The sequence below is a fragment of the Periophthalmus magnuspinnatus genome, chromosome 15 (genome assembly GCF_009829125.3).
Source record: "Periophthalmus magnuspinnatus isolate fPerMag1 chromosome 15, fPerMag1.2.pri, whole genome shotgun sequence".
NCBI classification, from domain to species: domain Eukaryota; kingdom Metazoa; phylum Chordata; class Actinopteri; order Gobiiformes; family Gobiidae; genus Periophthalmus; species Periophthalmus magnuspinnatus.
The window spans coordinates 19,884,898-19,904,956 of NC_047140.1; the positions used below are offsets into that span (position 1 = coordinate 19,884,898).

The 20,059-nt window shown below is 37.7% G+C and overlaps 2 protein-coding genes across 2 annotated transcripts in view; one reads left to right on the forward strand and one right to left on the reverse strand.

Annotated features, from left to right (window-relative positions):
* The window catches only part of cdh23 (cadherin-related 23), a 246,948-nt gene that overhangs the window by 28,648 nt on the left and 198,241 nt on the right, over positions 1-20,059 (reverse strand). The gene's annotated exons all lie outside the window — the stretch shown is intronic.
* Positions 419-19,584, forward strand: vsir (V-set immunoregulatory receptor). The gene is made up of 7 exons (XM_033980225.2): positions 419-652; positions 10,694-11,089; positions 11,892-11,942; positions 12,025-12,135; positions 12,976-13,003; positions 13,995-14,170; positions 17,869-19,584. Exons 1-7 carry the CDS (start codon positions 577-579, stop codon positions 17,898-17,900), a joined length of 870 nt encoding a protein of 289 aa, XP_033836116.1. The 5' UTR covers positions 419-576; the 3' UTR covers positions 17,901-19,584.

Below are 20,059 nucleotides of genomic sequence, written 5' to 3' on the forward strand. Positions count from 1 at the left end.
GTAATTCAAAGTGCTTTACAGAATAAGGAGGACATTAAAATCACAATACAACACATCAAAAGATAAAAGACATTAAAGGAAAAAAGTGCAGAATAAAATCCTTTCAGTCACATGCACAGCTAAAAAGAAGTGTTTTGAGCCTGGATGTAAATACAAAGATATAAGAGGGAAAAGGGCGTTTATTAGGCCACAGTTCATTTAAGGGAGTAAGAGTTCACTTAATTTAGACCTAACAAAACTGAGAAAAAAAAGTTTTATGTGCCCTCTTGGCTACGTTCATCACTGTACGCGTTTAAATGGCTCTTTATTATATCCAGATGTAGAGTCTTCACTTGTTAGTCACTGTGGGAGTGAAAGAGAGAGGGGCGGGGGCGGGGCCTGTCACTACCAGTATCACGTTGCTTTACGCTCCAAAGTTACAAGGGAGTCAGCGAAGTTAAAGCCCAAGTGACGATTGACATCCTCTGGGCTGCCCTCTTGAAAGCAACCTTTAACCAAATCATTTTGACTTTCTTGCTTGTCTGGTAGTTTTCTTTACTTTTCAGCAAGTTGTTTTTCTCTCAGCAAAACGTAACCATGACGCGTTGGAGAGTTCTTGGCGCTGGGAAAAACGTGATCTGGCTGTGCGCGCTGCTGGTGAATTTAGCGAAAGGTAAGTGCGCTTTACTGATGCTCGGGGCGGCTCTCTCTATGGGCGTGTGGAGGCTTGTTGACACTTTATACCTGGCGACACGGTGATGTCCCGGCTCACAAAGGGGGGATTACGGGTCCCACGTCACTGACAGGAGAGAAATACGCATCATGTTGTAGTTCAGTCCCTCGAACCAGACTTTTACGCGAGCTAAATTTACGCGTGCGCTGTCTGCTCTGACCCAGCGCGTTGTAAACCCAAACAGCTGCGCTCTCAGGCTCGTGTTGGGCTTCAGACTAGTTAAAATAAACTTTATGGTTTTCAGATCTCGTTAGACGCTGTTGTTGTTTTGAACATCTGGCGTAAAGCTGTTCCAAAGCCCCTCCCCAAAAAGTCCCATGCGTAATCCCACGTTTTCCAGTCGTGTTACCCCATGTTTTGCCCCTAAATGTGTCATCAGTTTATTTTTACTGCAGATTTGACGGTTGTTGTTTTTTTTCTCATCATTAATTAATGCTGCGTTTTGAAAAGTTGTTGGAATGATTGTTGTACTTTTATTACTCTTTCTAACTGCTCAAAGTTTGCAAAATATAAAAATAAAACCGATACCCAGCTACAGCAGAACTTTCACATACTGTATATACCAAATGGATGCGTCAAACCGATCAGATTGCACCATTGTTTTCAGTTTTTTTGGGCCTTTTTGTTGAATCTTGTCTTGTTGTCTGAGTTTTGGCGCTGCGGGTTAAGTGCGAGGAGGAGTGAGCGGGGACAGCTGTTCCTTCAGGCTGCGTTCAGTTCACATGAAATGCCATTTAAAACCTGCAGAGGTGATCACTTTACACCAGGATTTAGTCTATTTAGATTGGCGCGCACAATAAGCTCCTTTAAAGCAACATGTTGACATAGATCTAGAGGCTACTACTAGGCCCACAACTCTGTTCTAAAAGTTACTCTATTCGTTAATGATATTTAAATGAAAAAAACAAAAAAACAAAAGGCAAACTTCAGCAGCACATTACTTTGTTGGGTGATCTTTTTGCTCCTACCATCATAAACACTACTATCACAAAAGTACATTCAGTTACTATGATAATGACATTTAAATATCAGTACTGCAATAACATTTACAGTAACACAGTTCAGTTATCTATTTATAGACTTATATGTATCTATGAAAGTGAATACATTTCCATTGCGTCCCTGGAGTCACATCACATCTCTTTGTTTAACTTGTTCCTTCCTTCCAAATAATGACAACAACATCTGCTGCTACAGTGCCACTGCCAGCACAGTACTTATCTAAACATAACTGAACATAAGATCTAATCAGGGCCTTTTCCTTATTTGTTCGGATAAGTGTATTATCAAACTTTAAGCCTGTCCTCATTTAGTCTTGGTCTCAGTGGTTTATTGCTGATTTGGTCTTGGCTTAGTACTGATTTAACTCTTACGTCGACCTATTTCATCTTGATTTTTGTCATGTATTGTCAATAAGCTTCCAAAATCAACAGGTTTCTAAAGTAGAACTTGGACTTAAAGGTTTGAGAAGTGTTTCTGGACAAGACACAAGCAGGACATGTCTATAGCCACTTTATTCATGTTTTGATTACTTTGTACATCAGGGTACCAGCCATTGATCCGCTGTCTCTAATTAAAAATCATTTAAAGAGTCTAAAAATTGCTTCCTCAGTGGGACAGGAGCAGAACAGTGAGAACAGAGGACACACAGTTGCTGTCATATGTTTTTGCTGAACTTGCGAACAGTTGTGTTGGTGACACAGGGGAACAATAGTGGAGGAGGGGGAGCACCCAAGTTCTGTGGGACCTTTTCTCAATGTTATATTATGTTCCAACAGAAATGCATTTGTAGGAGTGTTGTGACATTAAAGCGCTGACATATAACTGGCCTTCACTCCAGTGGTGAAATAACAGTCAAGGATATGGCATTGAAAGTTGTAGCCTTTACACTGTATCAACATTATTAGGCTTTTAACTTTGTGCATGCCCTAAATACATCACCAATGCAACTAGGTTCGTCATGATAATTACTATATCGACTTATCGTTCAATAGGTGATCGATGGAACAATCAATTTTGGGGGTTAGTATTTATTGTGGGTAGTTTTTCTTTGCACTAGTGGGAAAAGTTTGGTTACTTTTTTGGACTATAATAAGATTTGAGCTGTAGAAGGTTGAATTATGAACTTCTTTGACTCATTATAGATGCAACCTAACTACTTAGGTATTGCATTCTTATTTATTCTGTTATATTGTACATTTAGAATACTTTGAGATACTTCTGGTATATGGTTTGGTTTCAGTATTATCGTTATCACTTCAAAACGTGTTATCATGACAGACCAAAATACGTACATGCGTACAATTTTGTAAAGGTTGATTGACTGTTATTATTTTTGTTACTGTTCTTATACAGTTCAATATACTACTGCTACTATTAGAAATATAAATATAGCCACAAGGTGGCAAAGGTGCTTGTCCACATAACCAAGACAAATAATACAAATAGGTAACATAATTGTATGATTTGTTGTAATGGCCTGGGAAAGTGTACAGAAAGTATTTATTATATGGTTATTTTATAAGATTTAAGCAAAATGATTTTCCTCACTATGTGCACCGAATTACAGACACTGAAAGCATTACATTTCATTCTATCACACGATGCCTATGCCGACATAAGCCTGTCACAGATGAGTCAGTGCATGCAGGTAGTCAGCCTCAATCTGTATTTCTCATAAGTCTCATAAGACTGCTGAATAGAAATACCACAATTTTATATTGTAATACTAACAAAGTCAATACTCAGTACTAGAATGAAGATAAAACATGTTTTATGTAATAGAATGTAATTGTGCATGTAATTCTGTGACATAATTGAGAATAAAGTATAGCATTAAGCTCATAGGTTTTTTTCTCACACATATATTGCATTAGTTCAAAAAACCCATGTTTGACAAAGAAGGATATTTCGGCTGCGTTATTGCTGAAGTCGTGTTGTAATCTTGTTGTAAACCTGCTTCATCTCACCACAGAATGTTCTTGTGCATTTCTGTGCATTTTTCAAAAACAGGAACCACAATTGAACATGTAAAAAACACATTTTTGTAGCAGTGTTTCAAATACAGTTTTTGACTAAAGCTGATTGACCTGAAACATAAACCTCAAAACTGCATCCTTTTTAGTCAAACTTGTGCTGTAAGCTTCCTGTTGTTCAGGATGTCATTTGCATTTTATTTCAGTGCTTAAGACCTGAAGTGAAACTGCTGTTGTGATTCAGTGGAAGGGGCCAGTGAGAGGTCCTCCAACCAGTTGTATTAGAAAGTAGTCATTTAAAAAAGAAACATTATCTACTTTTCCCACTTTCACTCACTAACCATGATTGATTTGACCAACAAAATACACCAACATGGCATCAGAAAAAACTCAATTATAGACTTGGCATTTCCATAAAACCCAACTAACTACTGACAAGTCACTAGTTGGACTAAAAGCTATGCAAGCTAAAATAGAAATTAGTGTTGTCACAATATTGGAATTTCAAACTTTGATTCTAAGAAAAAGACCTACTACTCGATAATTAAAATCTTTTTCTTTTTGGATAATAGAATTTAATGTTCAACCCAAAATAATAGTAGTTTCTTGAATACTACACAACAACTCAAAAGTCTGGAGACACTTTTTCATTTATTTATGTTTCTTCTTTATTTCCATGATTATTTCCATTATAGATTCATGCTGAAGGCATCAAAACTATGAATGAACACATATGGAATGTAGCAAACAAAAATATAAACTGAAAATAAGTCAGAACTTATTTTTGATTAAAACATAGCCACCCTTAGCGGGGATCCCTGCTTTGGACACTTTTCATTTCGTGACCCTGACTAGGCACACGTGTGAAGTGAAAACCATTTCAGGAAACTTCATCATGAAGCTCATTGAGAGAAGGCCAAGGGATTGCAGCACTGTCAACAAAACAAAGGGTGGCTACTAAGGAATTTGAATCTAAAAAAAATATTTAATCTGTTGATTAGCATCTATTGACACTTTTGATAACCGTATTAGGAATCTTCCAGCTTTAGGCTAGTTAGCTGTTGCTATCATCAACCTCTGAGTCTGACACCAAACAGACTTGTATTTCCATTATCTTTATACAATGAGATGCTTATTCAAGTCTCCTATAATCCACGGGACACCAACACAGGTAGTTCATGTTCATCGAGCTCTGATTATTTCCATTACAACAGGAGGAAGAGTGCCAAAAGAGTCAGCCAAAAGTGTATTAGAGTAAATATACCCGCTGCAAAAATGTTTTAATGAATTCACACTGGATACGCCGCATGCCCAACTGAGAGAGATCTGTCAGAGGAAACGTGTCCCAAACAGGTGGCAGCGGGCCTTAAAACAAAAGAGACACTGTGCCCAAACCCGGAGGGGCTGGGAGATCCTGGGAGGAGAAACCTAGATGTGTAATGGAGCCAAAACACAGATGTCTGCTGACTGAAATGTCCACGAAGAAGATGGCAAAGGCTTATTTTACCTGCTGTTTCTGCGGCAACCACATCAAAAAGAGCTGGCACCAGATCTGTCGCTATAGGCCAGGAAAACACACAGCTCAGGAGGTAGTTTTACAAAGATGTACAAGACAAGCATTTTTTCCAGGATGTATCAGTTGAACAAGATGATATGAACGCAAGCCCTGTGCTACATGTCAGGTATATACGATGGAAAAAGATAACGAAACTGATAACGACCAGAGTTGCACAAAATGGACTTTAAAGCCACCAAAAAGACAAACTAACTTTTCAGCAGATTACAAAAACTATAATACAAATACATACTTCAATTATAGTGAATCTACCTGGTCCAGCACTGATTTGAGTTTTGCATTGTCCAGTTGCCCTTATTATTATTTTTATTTTCTCATAGTGTATAATACTTTATATTTATTATTAGTATTCATTCAGATAGCTCAGATATGTTATGCTAGCTTTTGGCATATAGTCACTGGAAAGTAACCAAAAAGACTCATTTAGTGTGCATGAGCTTCTGCCCACACAGACCGAAACCCAAACATCTTTAGGGGTAAATGCTCTAAAAGAGAAAATGCACTTACTATATTTCACAATAATTAAAATAGTCTTATATAGTGCTTTTTGCATTTACTGATGGTAAAATAATACTGTCCTGGTGGCTGCCAATCTGTGCCAAACAATTCTCAACATGTGAGCTACTCTGACCAGTCAAGTCCTTTCCTCATATTGATCAATTCATCATTTCTTATTAAAAAACTAAAGCATTAAAAGCAAAAGGCTAAGTATTAATTTCATGAACCTAAGCAAGACTTTTAATCATTTTACCCAAAACCACTTGCTTTTACCTAGAGGATTGGCTCTAGCGTTACTAGCCCCAGCCTGATCATTGCTGCTTTGAAATGACTGAATCTCGATTTTATTAAAATATTGTTAATCACACAGCCCTAGTACTGTCCATAGTTCACAAATGGCCACACCACACTGAATTCTGATTACACAACACTTCTAGTTCAATTCTTGTGAAAATGAATTCACCCAAGAGAATTGGTTAAAGGAAGGGTGAGGTAGTGATAATGGGACCAGAGGTTATACCCCTATTGTCCCGGTGCAAACGCAGGAACAGCCATCAACCAGGGGGGGCAGTAGTTTCACTCAATCACCCACCCTGACGCCCCTATAACACAATAGCTGCTGACACTTAGACAGGATGCTTCCACATAAACATATACAAACTCAAGGGCTAATCAAAAAGCGAGTGTCGTGGGTTGGTCAGCTTCTGGTTTTCCCTTTCACTAGAATTTAAACCAAATGCCAAAAGATCATGTTGACATTAACTTCCTTATTTGTGCTCTAATGTTTTTCAAAAGGCACTGTTACTGTTTCATAGTGGGCACAGATGGAGAAGTGGTTAGATTGACTGTATGTTACTGTTTAAAAATCATTTTAATAATGTATCTATATCACAACTATTCTCAGACCATGTGGTAATATTAAAGGAACCCCTATTATTTTGGTACTGAAAATTTTATTGTCTAGGAAAATGACCATTGTGATATCAAATCAATATAGAGACTCAAGCATTTTCCTTAGTGCTGTATCGAATAGATAATTTTTGTCTAGATTCTCAAAATGTATCCCTTCTCTTTGGAGGTTTACAACAAACACACAAATGACTGTAGTTCTGCTTTTCTGCTGGTGCAATTAAATATGTTAACAATACAATATTGCTTCCCAAATTGCTTCAAAATCTCAACCACTCTGGATTTCACCTAAGTAGCTGAGGGAATGCACAAAGAAACAGTTGAATGTCTCAAGATACAGATTCAAATAGATTCAATCACATTGTACAGTCATTTCTGTAGTCTACTAGGTTAAAGGTGCACTGTGATGGAGTCTGTCATCTTATTGTCTCCATGGTGAAGTTATTGCCTTGAATGTCCCACACAGGTTAGATTTGTGGAGTGGTGACCCCATTCACAGTGTGATGCACGTTGTTCAAGGTAATTTTGAGCAATTAAGCACATTTAAATAAATAAATGGTGCCATATTCAGTGCCATACTGTAAAACATAACAGGCAAAAGCAACAACATCTCTGTGGACAATCAAGACCCTCCATCACAAAATTTACAGTATACCTTTAAGAAAACAAATGATGGAAAAATTATATATATATCGCCACATTAGTTGTCAGCAGCTGTAGTGTTTTCCATTGAGTTTCAGTGACAGGAGAAGATGGAGCAGCAGTGGGGGCTTTGTTCGTGTGCCGCTTTAAGTCAGGAAGGAAGTTCACTCCTGAAATCCTGCTCTGGCCACTGCTCCTCTGAACACAACATCATTTACAACTGTGCTGCCAGTGTAACAGGGCACACTCACATGCATGCATACTTCCTCAGTGCACCCACACAAACATTTGCTGTGCTTACATAGCTACTATACCCACTACTGCATCATCAACTACAAATACTGACAATAATAATCTTTCTGTTACTGATAATACTTTACAATACTACTGTGTTTACTTCTACCAACTGAACTTCCTTTGAAGCATCACTTCTCCTATAACTATAACACTAGTGACCACAAGTGACATTACTTCTGATACTACTACCCATCATCGCTTCCTCTAACCACTACATACTACACACTACACACTATGCTGGTTAGAATAGTGATTTCTTATACAATTTATGCAAATCGGGGCATGAACTCATTAGAATAGAAAGATTATGCAAAATGTGACTTAGGCAATAGCTCACACCTCAGAGTAGATCAATGGACTTAATAAGAGATACTCCTTGTAAAGAACTAGGGTGTGAAGTTTGTTCATCTCTTCAGACAGATATTTATTCCCTTATCAGAACTGTATCAGAACTGAAAAAGCTACTTGGATGAGTGGCGAGTTTGGTCCTGGGCACTTAATGCGGCTCAAGCCGGTACATTAAGTGAGAGGAGGTCACATAGCCAGGTGCAGCAAATTATAGATTATGCCAAATCATAGCAACTACCACTAGTACTACAACTACTACAACAATTGCTCAGGCTTAACAGACTTGTCAAAGCCTGATCTCATTACATCTCAGAAGCTAAGCAAGCCTCGGCTTGGGTAGTACTTGAATGGAAGACTATTGGAAATATCAGGTGGCACTGCGGGGCGTCAGTGGGAAAACCTGTTGTTGTGTCCTTAGGCAAGGCACGTCACCCATACTACCTAGTATGAAAATGGTGTGTGTGAGGGTTGGTGGTGGAGGAGCCGGTGTAGATTGGCAACCTTGCTTCCGTCAGTCTGTCCCAGGCGAGCTGTGGCTACACTAATAGCTTACCACCCTCGAGTGTGGAGTGATCTGATGCATTATTATTATTAACTAATACGACTACGCCTACTACACCACTGCTGTACTACACCATTATGTTACCAATGGAGTATAGACACTATCAAATAGGCGCACTTCCTCCTTCCTTTACACTCACACAAAAGTTTCGTACACAACCACTTGCAGTCATCCGGTGTATCAAATCTGGTACTGAACGACAATGCTGTAGTAATTTGTTTAAGTCATACTAAAGAGACCAAGAAAAGTCAGAATATATGATCCAATGTGGTACTTGTTGAGACTTAAAGGTGCTCTGTCTGAAATGTTCCACAGTATGGCTTGTCTGCATTTATTCAAGTATATTTTACTGCTTAATAATACATATATTCTTACTGTGAGCAGAGTGACCTCTCCACAGATCTGACTTGATCATGACACCTACTTCAGTCTAATGACCTACCAAGGAATATTCTAAACAAGGCAATAACACATACAAGCAGTTAAAAAAAATACATAGTACATCTTAAGCCAGGTATACTTAAAAGGCACTGTACATGATTTATACAGTCTTAAAACATGAAAAACCTTTTAGTCAAACTTGTTTATCATTCTAGTAAGCATTTCTGAGTCCGTATTTATCTTCTAACTCTACTGCTAATGTCCCTGTACTTGGCTGTTACAACGCAGTAATATCCCCGCTGAGGAAGGATAACAGATTAATTTTATCCTTTTATTGTGGCTGCATTTGTGGTATTTTATTTTTGCTGCGCTAGTGAGCCTAAGGATACACTTGTGTTATTAAAATTAAACAATCCTTCATAGATTACATTACACAGTTTATTTTGCTATGCCTCATTTCACTACAGCAAAAGCCAAAACAGGATGTGGTCGACAGAGATGTTAACTGCTTTGTGCGTTGTGTAAAATTGTCTTGCAGTTGTCCTTGTGTTTTCTTGTGTACAAAAAAATACAGTTCTATAATCTGTATTCATATTAAAAAAGAAAATATAAAGTGTTAATCAGTCAACTCTCTTGTTCTATATTTTGGTAAACAATGCACTCAATCAGTGCCTTTCTTAAAGTATTGTAACTGCAACTACTATTCATACTGAAACTACTACTCTTTAGGGTTGTCGAAACATCATTAAGTATTGGTTTTGAGATACTGAGAAAAATCACATAAATGCTACTACCACTGCTACTTCTGGATACAGATACAATTACTTCTATCAATATTCTACATCCACTTCCAGTACAATCATGTTGCCAAATTCTCTGATTAAAAACACATTGAATCCATGTATAAAACCTAGCATATCTCTCTCTATATATGACCATAAAATCTTTATGCAGTTGTTAGACTTTAGGACTGTACTACATGTTAAAACTTGACAGTTGAAATCCATAGTAACCATTTGTCTGTCTGCTGAGTCACTGGTCTGAAAGCAGTAAATGAGCCGCCTGTAACCACCACATGAGACAGAGCTAAAATAGAAACTGGAATAACGCATGGGAAATTTTATTCTGGAACAGGATTTGGAGACAAAGAAATGCTATAATTAGATTGGTTTACATTGAGTACTCTATCCATACACTGTAGCTTTGAAATTATTAAAGCAACACTCTGTATAGAGTCTGTAAACTAATGGGAAAAAGCAGCAAAAAGTAATGTCAACTGCCTTATATTCTTAAATATCTATGTGTCAGTTGATCCACGTAACAAAAAATACACAGAAGCTGGGAACTTAGTACATTGTGTAACTTTTTTGGGTCTGCCACCTGCTTGGAGATGTTATTGCTTTGCCTGGTATGTTCCACAGTATCAATAAAAGTTACCCATTCCCATGGAGACAAGCAGGTTACAGGTCAGGTTTGCGGAGAAGCGAGCCTACTCACAGTTAAAATGCATAATTTCAAGGTCTTTTTTAGCTGTTTTAGCTACCGGTATTTAATTTTATTTCCATGGAGTCAAGCAGATGATAGACCCTCAACCAGAAAAGGTTCATATTGCAATGTGGTCAAAAATAAATACATCCAATCAAGTACAAAACTGCAAAAAAGCATGCAAGACAAAACAATATACAAATTCAGCTATTTTTAATAGGCCAAACAGAAGTCATGTTTGGAAGAAAAGACAGTTCAAAATAGATATGACCTTTGATGTAATATCCTGTTTTGTCTCTTCTCTTTAGCTAATACAGCGCTGTCCCATGGTGATGCCGCACTGGGGGTCTTTGCTCCCCACATGTACTACACCTGTCCAGAGGGGGCGACGGTGACGCTGGTTTGTAACCAAAGAGGCGCCATGAAATACCCCCAGGACAAGCTCCACCACCCCTGGTTCTTCACCCAACAGAGCGATCAGCACTGTTCACACCACACCAGGCCCAGAAACATTGTACATAAGCTACCTCCAGGGGTCCACGTGGGAATGAGTAATGATAACTTTTGGCTTACACTAGAGAATGTGTCTCATTCAGACCAGGGCCGATACTGCTGCATGGCTCTAGATGTACTGGAGAAGGCCGACCATCACAAAGTACTGCAACAGAGTTCACACAGCCACATGGTGCTGACAATCACACCAAGTAAGTACATGGAACTATATTACGTTAGATAACAGTAGAGCTGTAGTCTGTAGCTGTAGATTTATATTGGACAACAGCAGAAAGGAGAACTTAATGAGTTGAAGGTTGTTGTTTTAGGTTTTTTTTTTTTTTTTTTGTATTTATATGTGAAAAGGCAGATCAAACTCAGATTCACAAGTTTAATCTGTCTTTATATAAATGTATTGTTTTCTTTTTCTTTGTATTTTTTTTATGCATAAATCATTATTTTTCACAAGACTACACCTGAACTCCCGTGCAGGTGTAGTCTTGTGAATGCAGTTTGGGTTAGATACATAGAGATACATAATAGTTTTGAGAACTTTTGCCGCGCCCCTTTTTAGTCTAGTCAGATTTCATTATTCAAATACAGCTCTAGACACATGCGAAACTTGGGGAGAGTGCTGCACTAGTCTTCATGTAGTCAGAGGAGACTTTAAAAATGGCGGTTTTAGACTATTATGGCAAACATGCTGAATAAAAAGTAGTAACAATGCAATAATAATAATCATAATAATAATAATAATAATAATAATAATAATCAACAGTAAATAGCTGATCAACTATATTTGGTACAGATGAATATTTTGAACCACTTTTGCGGCTTGGTTTTTATAATCGGATCTGATGCTTGGAAACCTGTAGTCAGGTCATAACTTGCCGAGAGATTAGACTTTGGACAACTAGTCTGCATCCTGTTACTTGATCCCCCTCATATTCATGTGGTACTTTTTCTTCATTGTGATATAAAGAAACAATGGCTGTTTTTTGTCTTTGTCCACAGGGAGAAATGGCACTCAGAAGTGCACATATCTGGACCCCACTCCGCCTGGAGGTCTGTCCCTGTAATTACGCCTTTAAGCGGGTACATCCACACATTCTGTTTGATTTGTTTACACTGCGTCTTCCCTCTACAGGCTCGGTGCCAGTGGCTTTGGCTGTGGCTGCCTGTGTTCTGGCTCTGCTCTCACTGCCTCTGATTCTGATACTGGTTTACAAACAACGACACAGTGCCCATTCAAGCAGACGTGAGTATTACTGATCATAGCACCACAGTGGACTGTTAAAGATGCACTATGGAGCTTTTCTGGTGAAGGTCTGGCCCCCCTGTTGAGTTGATATTGCTTTGCCTGACATGCTTCACTGTATGGAAATTAACTAATATCCATGGAGACAAACAGATGATGGCATCAGACCAAGTTGCAGGTTAGATTTGTGGAGAGGCAAGCCCAGTCACAGAAATATTGCACAATTTTCCAAGGAATTTTAACAATAAATCATAAATACAAATACAAAAGTAGATTTAGTTAAATGCCATAGTGTGACTTTCCAGGCAAAGCAAGTGGCGGACCCACCTACCAGAAAAGTTAGAAAAAGTGCACCTTTAAGTATTTTCAAAAAGTGCTTTCTAGGTATTCCTACAAAATCAGAATTTCACTGAGGTAGACTTCAGTCACTTTTGCAACCAAGTGGTAGCTGTAGCAAAACTATTAGCAGTAGTATAGAAATAGTACAAGCTGAGATAGTCCGAGTCAAAAAATTAAGGCAGTTTAAGTTGTTAAATATTCCACAGTAGTTGTAGAAAGAAGCAGTAGAGGTAGTAGTCGTAGTAGTAGTCGTAGTATGATGCACATAACAGATTTGTCTTGCATTGCCTCCTGTTGCACCTCTCCCTTTCTCTGAGTAGTACCAACAGTCGATGATCATAATTCATTCATCTCGTCATGTTAAGGGTCAAGCTTATATTCTCCCGTTGTGTTTCCCAGTGGTGTTTTTCTGTCACTTGTTTCCTGGTCTGGAGTTGAACTGTTCCTCCTCTTTGTTTCATTCACTTACAATGGACCGTTTCCCCTTTCCTCCCTCCGCAGGTGCCCAGGAGCTCGTGAGGATGGACAGGTGAGATTTCCCACACTACACAATGCACAGCTGCGCCTTCATATTAAAGGGACTGTACCAGATTTGTTTTCATAAAATACAATTATAACATACAATTTATTTTGCCCCAGTATGGTTGTATTGTAAAAAACAGTTCTTGGGGTCAAAATAAGTTCACTGTGTGCTGTCTGCATCTACTTATATAATGTTTATCCTTCTCAAACTAGGAAGTGCGCGGTTAGTAAGGTAGTTTTTGTTGCATTACTGTGACACAACAAAACCCCATTCTGACCTCTGAAAGTTGTGAAACATGGAAAATAATTATTATATGAATGATTCAAAAGAGTAACAAGTAACTTTGGACCGCTGAAGACATTTTAAAATGAAGTAGTTCTGTTTTTCATGTTTTAAGACAGAAAACTCTGGTACAGCACCTTTAATAATAATTTACGTATTAGTATGCCTTCACTATCAGAAAACAAGTTGGGTTTTTTTTGTTTTTTTTAGCATTTTAGAGACTGTATAAAGTAAAGTTTACAACAAAAAAATGTGTAGATTGCATGTGCCATTACCTACTACACTATGAGTTGCAAATGGATTCACTAAATAGCTTGTTGCATAAAACATATTTAAAACTTGAAAAATTATGCCAGACTGAATGCAGCCCTGAAGCCTATTTCCTTCCCAGTAAAACACTGGCCTGGGCTGTCATTTTATTAGCATTTAAATAAAATCACACTTTTTAATGGTTAATTTTTAAGACACAATTTCCCTTCATAGTGATTCTACCACGCGGTTTTCTGTGTAAAATATGGTATATTTCATGCCAATATTAATTTTGGGGTTTCTATACAATATAAACGACTTCTAAACATTCAGTAACTTGCATACCAGTTTATCCAGATTTGGGAGTGGCACTGAAGAAAGATTTTGACACCTTGTAACTTATTTTAAATCTTCAACTGTGTCTTGTTTTACTAATACATTTCCTGTTTATATTTTCTATTTCCAGTGAAGCTCAGGGACATGAAAACCCAATGTTTCTTGGAGGATCTCCTCAGGTTAAAACCCGGACTGTGTCTCAGATCATGACCAGGCAGTCCTCTGAGACGGGTCGCCACCTGCTGTCCGACACTGGTACACCCCTCTCTCCACCGGGACATGGGGACGTGTTCTTCCCAGCCGAAGGTAATACACAACAGCAACAGCTTAATACATGTACTACTTTAAAGGTGCACTATGTAACTTTTCTGGAGTCTGACACCTGCTCCATGGAGATGTTATTGTTTAGCCTGGAACACTCCACAGTATGGCATTAAAGTTATACATATTCATGGAAAATGGCGCTACCCAGCCAAGTGGCAGCTCAATCAGTGGAAAGGCTCCCTTTGCAATTTTTTTATGTATTTTTGCGCAATTACCATACATTTGACATAATGACTAGTGATCCTGTGCCGTTTAGTGTGTTGAAATTAGATGCCCTCCCAGATTCTCTTGATGTATCCAGCTTTAACTGTCATGAGTACAAGAACTATAGTTGCTTGTGACTTGATTCTAATGTAGCATGCTGTGGGGGAAAGTGGCAGAGTGGTTAGTATTGCAGCACCAGCAAATGTATTTTCTATAGTGATGCGTACTGAAAATCTATGGCGGCCTTGATAGGATATGACCATAGACTGTAGTGACCTTATTCTGCCCCGTACACGTTTGCCTCTAAATACTCCAAACTGGGCTTTCTTTGTGATGGCACTTCCAGATAGGTGGGAGTGGGCGCTTAGCAATGCTGCCAATCAATCAATCAATCATGTAGCAGGAGCGACCTCAGGGAATGATGGCACATGATTTGTCTATTTTTAATGTTCATATCTTAAAAATACCAGTATCATGTAGAGAGGGTTAATACAAACATTTTAAGGCTAAAATGACTAGTATAACAGGCCCAGTTACGGAGAGATGGGTGACAGTTTTTCAATACAAAATGAAATGGAGCCGAAGTTGATGGAGCCAGAGGCACACCCATGTTCTCTTCCTATTTGGAACACAGTGGGTTAGCTATGTACATTTATATATACAGTCTATGGCGATTAACTAATGCTAATGCTAATTTAGATTAATTGACAGTCTGATATTTTTCTTATATAAGCCAGATATCATGTAGGCAAAGGTGCTGTTACTGCCACTTCACACTTTGCAGATGTACAGTTTTCAACAGTTTTAACTTTGTCAAAAATTGGGGCTCTCACTTCTGAGCAAAATAGTTTGAAATATCTTTGTTTTGGACTGAAAATACATTGCTATATCCATCTCCTGCCCTGGAAGCAATAGTTCAATCACTGTGAAAGGCATTTGAACTTGTACGAACAATAGTGTGTGGCTATAAATACGTTTTAAGATGCTATTGGTGCTGGAGGTCAGAGAATAGGACTGTGTGGAGTGATTGAACTTTGAGACACGACTGAAGGCGCAGTGGTGTCATAAAAGCTAAAGCTATTTTGATTTTAAATATATTCCCTTTTTAACTTTGTTTTGGTGCAGTGCCTAATGTTCCTTGATGACAAATTAATGACTCCGAGGCTTATTAGCAAGTTCTGCCATAATTTAAAATGGAAATTGTTATCAGCTTGTTCCCATACTAAAATTAAAACACATTAGTAAGACGCAGGCCAACCAAGCGTCTGTCATTTGCATTTTAGATTTTCGGTATTCACATGCAACTGCAAAACAGGTCCATTATTTCAAAACGAAACAGCTTTTGGTAAAAATCTGATGCAACAGCAGTAACTTTAGCTTTTTATGAGTCATGTAGTAACTTCCTGGATGTGGTGCAAGTTTTGGAGGAGCATTTGTAAATGTTATGTGCAAAGAGCCACGCAGACGACAGCTGGTTCAGATCTAAAATATTAAGGAGTAAACTTCCCTTATGAACACTGCAAAGCTCCCTTAAAGTCTCCAGGTCTCCACCAAGAAGCAATGTCTGTTAACATAAATGTAATGTTTAGCTGATATAATTTTAAATATTGAATATTTCTACTGTTAAATTGAGCTGTTTTTAGTTTTATTGCCTTGGTTATATTCTGCTCTCTGTAGCAAATGACTTTCAAGCTTGTACTATGAGAGAGGAAAACAATTCACTTCCCACCCATTCGATTTGATTTTTTAATGCATCACCTTTGTGAGAACTGTTCCAAAGTACAGTGGTCCCTCGCTATATTCACCTTTCACGGTCTTGCTGTTTCGTGGATTTTCTTTTAATGCAGTTTTGCATGCTTTTTTTTTTTTTACAGCGTATGAATGCACATTGTAATCTGCGTCCTGATTGGCTAAGGGACTGTAGAGCATTGTCCATCAGTCTCCTCCGTGCCATGTCTCCTGTACAGTACAGAATGTGTTCAGCCAATTGTACATAAATGTTGGATCGCAGTGTGATTCTGAAGTGCTGTATGTTTGCAAGTTTTCTCCCTGACAAAACCCACAATGTCGATGAAATATTCTGCACCGACAAATTTCAGAAAAGCTTTGGACTTAAAAGTGTTTCTCTGCATGGAGAGGCGCCTCTGTGGATACCACTGGAGCAGACACACATGAACAACAAATTTAAAGCAATCATCGAGGAACGGGGATATAATATACGAAAGTTTCAACTTTGAAAGTGTGAAAATATTATCGTTAGGGTCAGCATTACACAAAGTGGCATCCTTACGTATAAACCATTCTCCAGCTAATCAAAATGCAATCTAACATTAATTGCTTCTTTAGTTAATCTTTAAGTCTCTCTTTACGTTAAAGTAAAATTGACATATTAGTTACAATGAATTTCAACCCCATGTTTTTTTCCACTATTTTCTAGAGGGGCACCTTACAGACATACCAGACATTCTTCTTTAGAGCCATATTTCCTGCTTTTTAAAAGGGCTAAAAACTTTTCTTCTGAGGTTAAAATCCTCAGAACTAGCTGATTCCTCTCTTTCATTACCTCTTAGCGGTTCATGTACGTTTTGTAAAATTGTACATTTGGGTTTCATTTCTGCTGCTTACGTTTTAAATGAGACACTTCAGTATTTTTGTGTTACTTGGTTTGATGACCTTTAAGTGATGGGAATTTAACTTTTAACCAGTTCCCTATTATTGCCAGTCTCACAATTCAAAGACCATGTATTTTTGTTCTGCTTTTGAATACAAATAAATCTTTTGTTAGAGAAATTACTAAAATGGTTATGGAATTTGGGAGATCAAAATGATCTATAATTATTATACATTTACATAATATAAAAAAAAAGCATTACTGAAGTGGTCTGGATCACATCCTATGACTGTAACCCATAAAGTGTATTCTAACAGGAAAACTTGCATTCCTGACCCTCGGCCTCCTTGCAACTAGTCATCATAATCCTGGTTGTTTGAAACTCCCTTAAAACGTTTTCCATTTTACTTATTTTTTACACATGAACGTGGACAAAATTTTCATATATAGAGGCGGGATATGAATTGAAAAATGTTTTTCAAAATAGTTGTTTTGGGATTCATACAAAATTAGAATATCAAATATACAGTATATAAAAAACTACAAAAAAGATCTGGCTAACAAGGATATAAAGTGATATTTCTGCACTGATACTTCCACCTTAACCACATGACATTTTCTGATAGATTGCCATAATATTGTCATTGTCAAGTACTATCATCGATGAAAAAAATTAATAAACCAAATTAATAAAAAATTTTAGGATTATAGAGGCAATGTTATTCCTGCTTAACAAACTCCACCCCTATTCATACGCTTCCAACCACACCACCTCTGCCCTAGCTGACATAATGAATACATATTCTGTTATCCTCACTTGATTTGTGTGTAAAAACTATCTAATAAAACCTTGCATGTGTTCCAGATCCGATCCCAGAGTCTCCAGACCTTCTCTAAGCTGTGGATGGGGACCTGCCCTCATTGATCATCGCACTGTTGAATTGTCATCTGTACAGTGTCTGGACTGCAGGAGATTATGTAAAAACTTATTCCAGCTGCAACAACAGCCAGTGGCTAAAACAGGATCTCTGCTTTGGGAGCTGTATGCACTATGGACGTGGAGCCAACATGTGATCGGACTAATGTCTGCTATCTGTAAATCTGGCAATATTTGCTGCAATAATATTATATAGTTTTTGTGGCTGCTTCAACTATTCACTTTCAAACTTGTGAAATACACTGCTCCTCTCCTCCTACAGTTTTGTATTAGGAATGCAGTAAAAACGCGTACTACATAACCATTGGAGAACATGCAGACATAATCATTATGACAGCACAAATAGTTACTGATGTTGAGTAAATCAGATTACGTCATGTTGGTATGGAGGGAAAAAATCTAACAGTCTTGCTGTGTTTGTTAAGTTTTATATGACAAGGGTAAAAACCTGCTTTTGGCCAAATGACTGAAGTTCCCAATGCACACGCACAGAGCTATTCAAAGATGCAAGCTTGCAGCAAGTTTTACATTTTGATTTAACATGGACCAAGGAAAACAATATGGTAGGACTGATCTAGTGCTCCAATGCATCTACAGTCATTCATTCATTCAGATTCAATCTTGCAAAACATGTTGTAAATTGCATGTTTTATTAGACAAGGAAAGGCATATATGAAAGGTAAATATGTAGGACTGATCTAGTTTCTACCTTTAAGGGCTTTTACTCATTTTAGTCATACCAAAGTTCTACTGATTCAACTTGACCTGAGTACCATTCACATTGAGGTTTGTGGCATATGTTAGGGCTGACCTCTTTCCTCTGCTACCTCACTTACTGTCAGCTGTGCCACTGCTGTACTCCTCTTCCTTCCTGGTTTCTCAAAAATGCAGCACTTCTGCCCCTGAATTTAAATGTGCCTATAACTGTTTGTCATGACTGTTTTTGTAAATATATATGTATATATTATAAACATTTCATCTAGCATGGAGTAATTATAGATGTGTTCATCTAAAAGAAATCATTATTGCACTCAAAATAATAAGGGAATTGTGTTTTTGCAAATACTAGAGATCTGTATAAACTTTTTATTTTCTTCCAAAATAATTAAAATGCTTACCAAAAATACATTTAAAGTCAATTTTTTAGCCAGAAAATAGACTAAAATAAAATAATCTTCTTTTTTTTTTTTGGTTGTGTTTATTGCACAGACACTGGAATCATGCAGGGGATGTGCCACCTCCAGAAAGTTACATACTGTACCTTTAAAGAAACCAAAAATGAGAGCTGATGTTTTTGTTTTATGGGCTGTGCCTAAAGTTCTGCAGATCAACTGTATTTTATTGAATATTGTTTCAGGCCAAAGTCATCTCTAAATGTGTAGCACGGACAGACGACAGGGTATGGTGCTAGGTGCATCATTTATATGTCAAATATATTTGTGTTTAATAATATGTATATGCTAGTGTATGTATTTAGAAAAATTGTTGGGAATATTTGATTATTTTTGCTACGTATAAAAGATGTGTACAAAGCTTATTATGACTGATGTTTGCTCAAATGTAACTGTTCTTCATATTGCATTTAAATGGTCTTTATTGCCGTTTATACAATAAATCTGCACCTTTTCACCAGAGCCTCATATTTACACTCAGACCATATTGTTTATTGGCCTGGAAGGTCTCCCTCTCTCTACACAAGGACATGATGTACCTCATGTACCTGCGCCAGGGGACCCATTACAGATAAACAAGGCTATTCCACTCGTGTGCTTTGTACACCACAGGGAGAGTGGCATTGAGGAAACTAAAGGATAAAACCAACCAGTTTTATAGAAAGACACAAGTGCTGTGTGGAACCGTCTCGTCTCAAAACCTGTAAACTACCCAAAAGTACTTCAGCATTTTTAATACCAAGCAAAGCTCATTACATAGAATTACAACTAAACTATGACTAAACTAAATCATTAACAAGAAGTAAACTAAATACATAAAAATATGTTCAACCCATACATCAGCCTATTTCCATGTTATTGCTTTGGCTAGAATGTTCCACGGTATGGTATTAAACTTGTCTTCATTGAAGCAAGGCAGTGATGTTGCCAGACCAAGTTACAGGTCA

What these genes read in the sequence shown, in the direction of transcription:
- vsir (XM_033980225.2), top strand. Translation starts at nt 577, where the DNA reads ATGACGCGTTGGAGAGTTCTTGGCGCTGGGAAAAACGTGATCTGGCTG. An exon ending in GGTGCTGACAATCACACCAA is followed by an intron (nt 11,090 to 11,891) that starts GTAAGTACATGG and finishes CTTTGTCCACAG; the next exon opens with GGAGAAATGGCACTCAGAAG. An exon ending in CAGTGCCCATTCAAGCAGAC is followed by an intron (nt 12,136 to 12,975) that starts GTGAGTATTACT and finishes CTCCCTCCGCAG; the next exon opens with GTGCCCAGGAGCTCGTGAGG.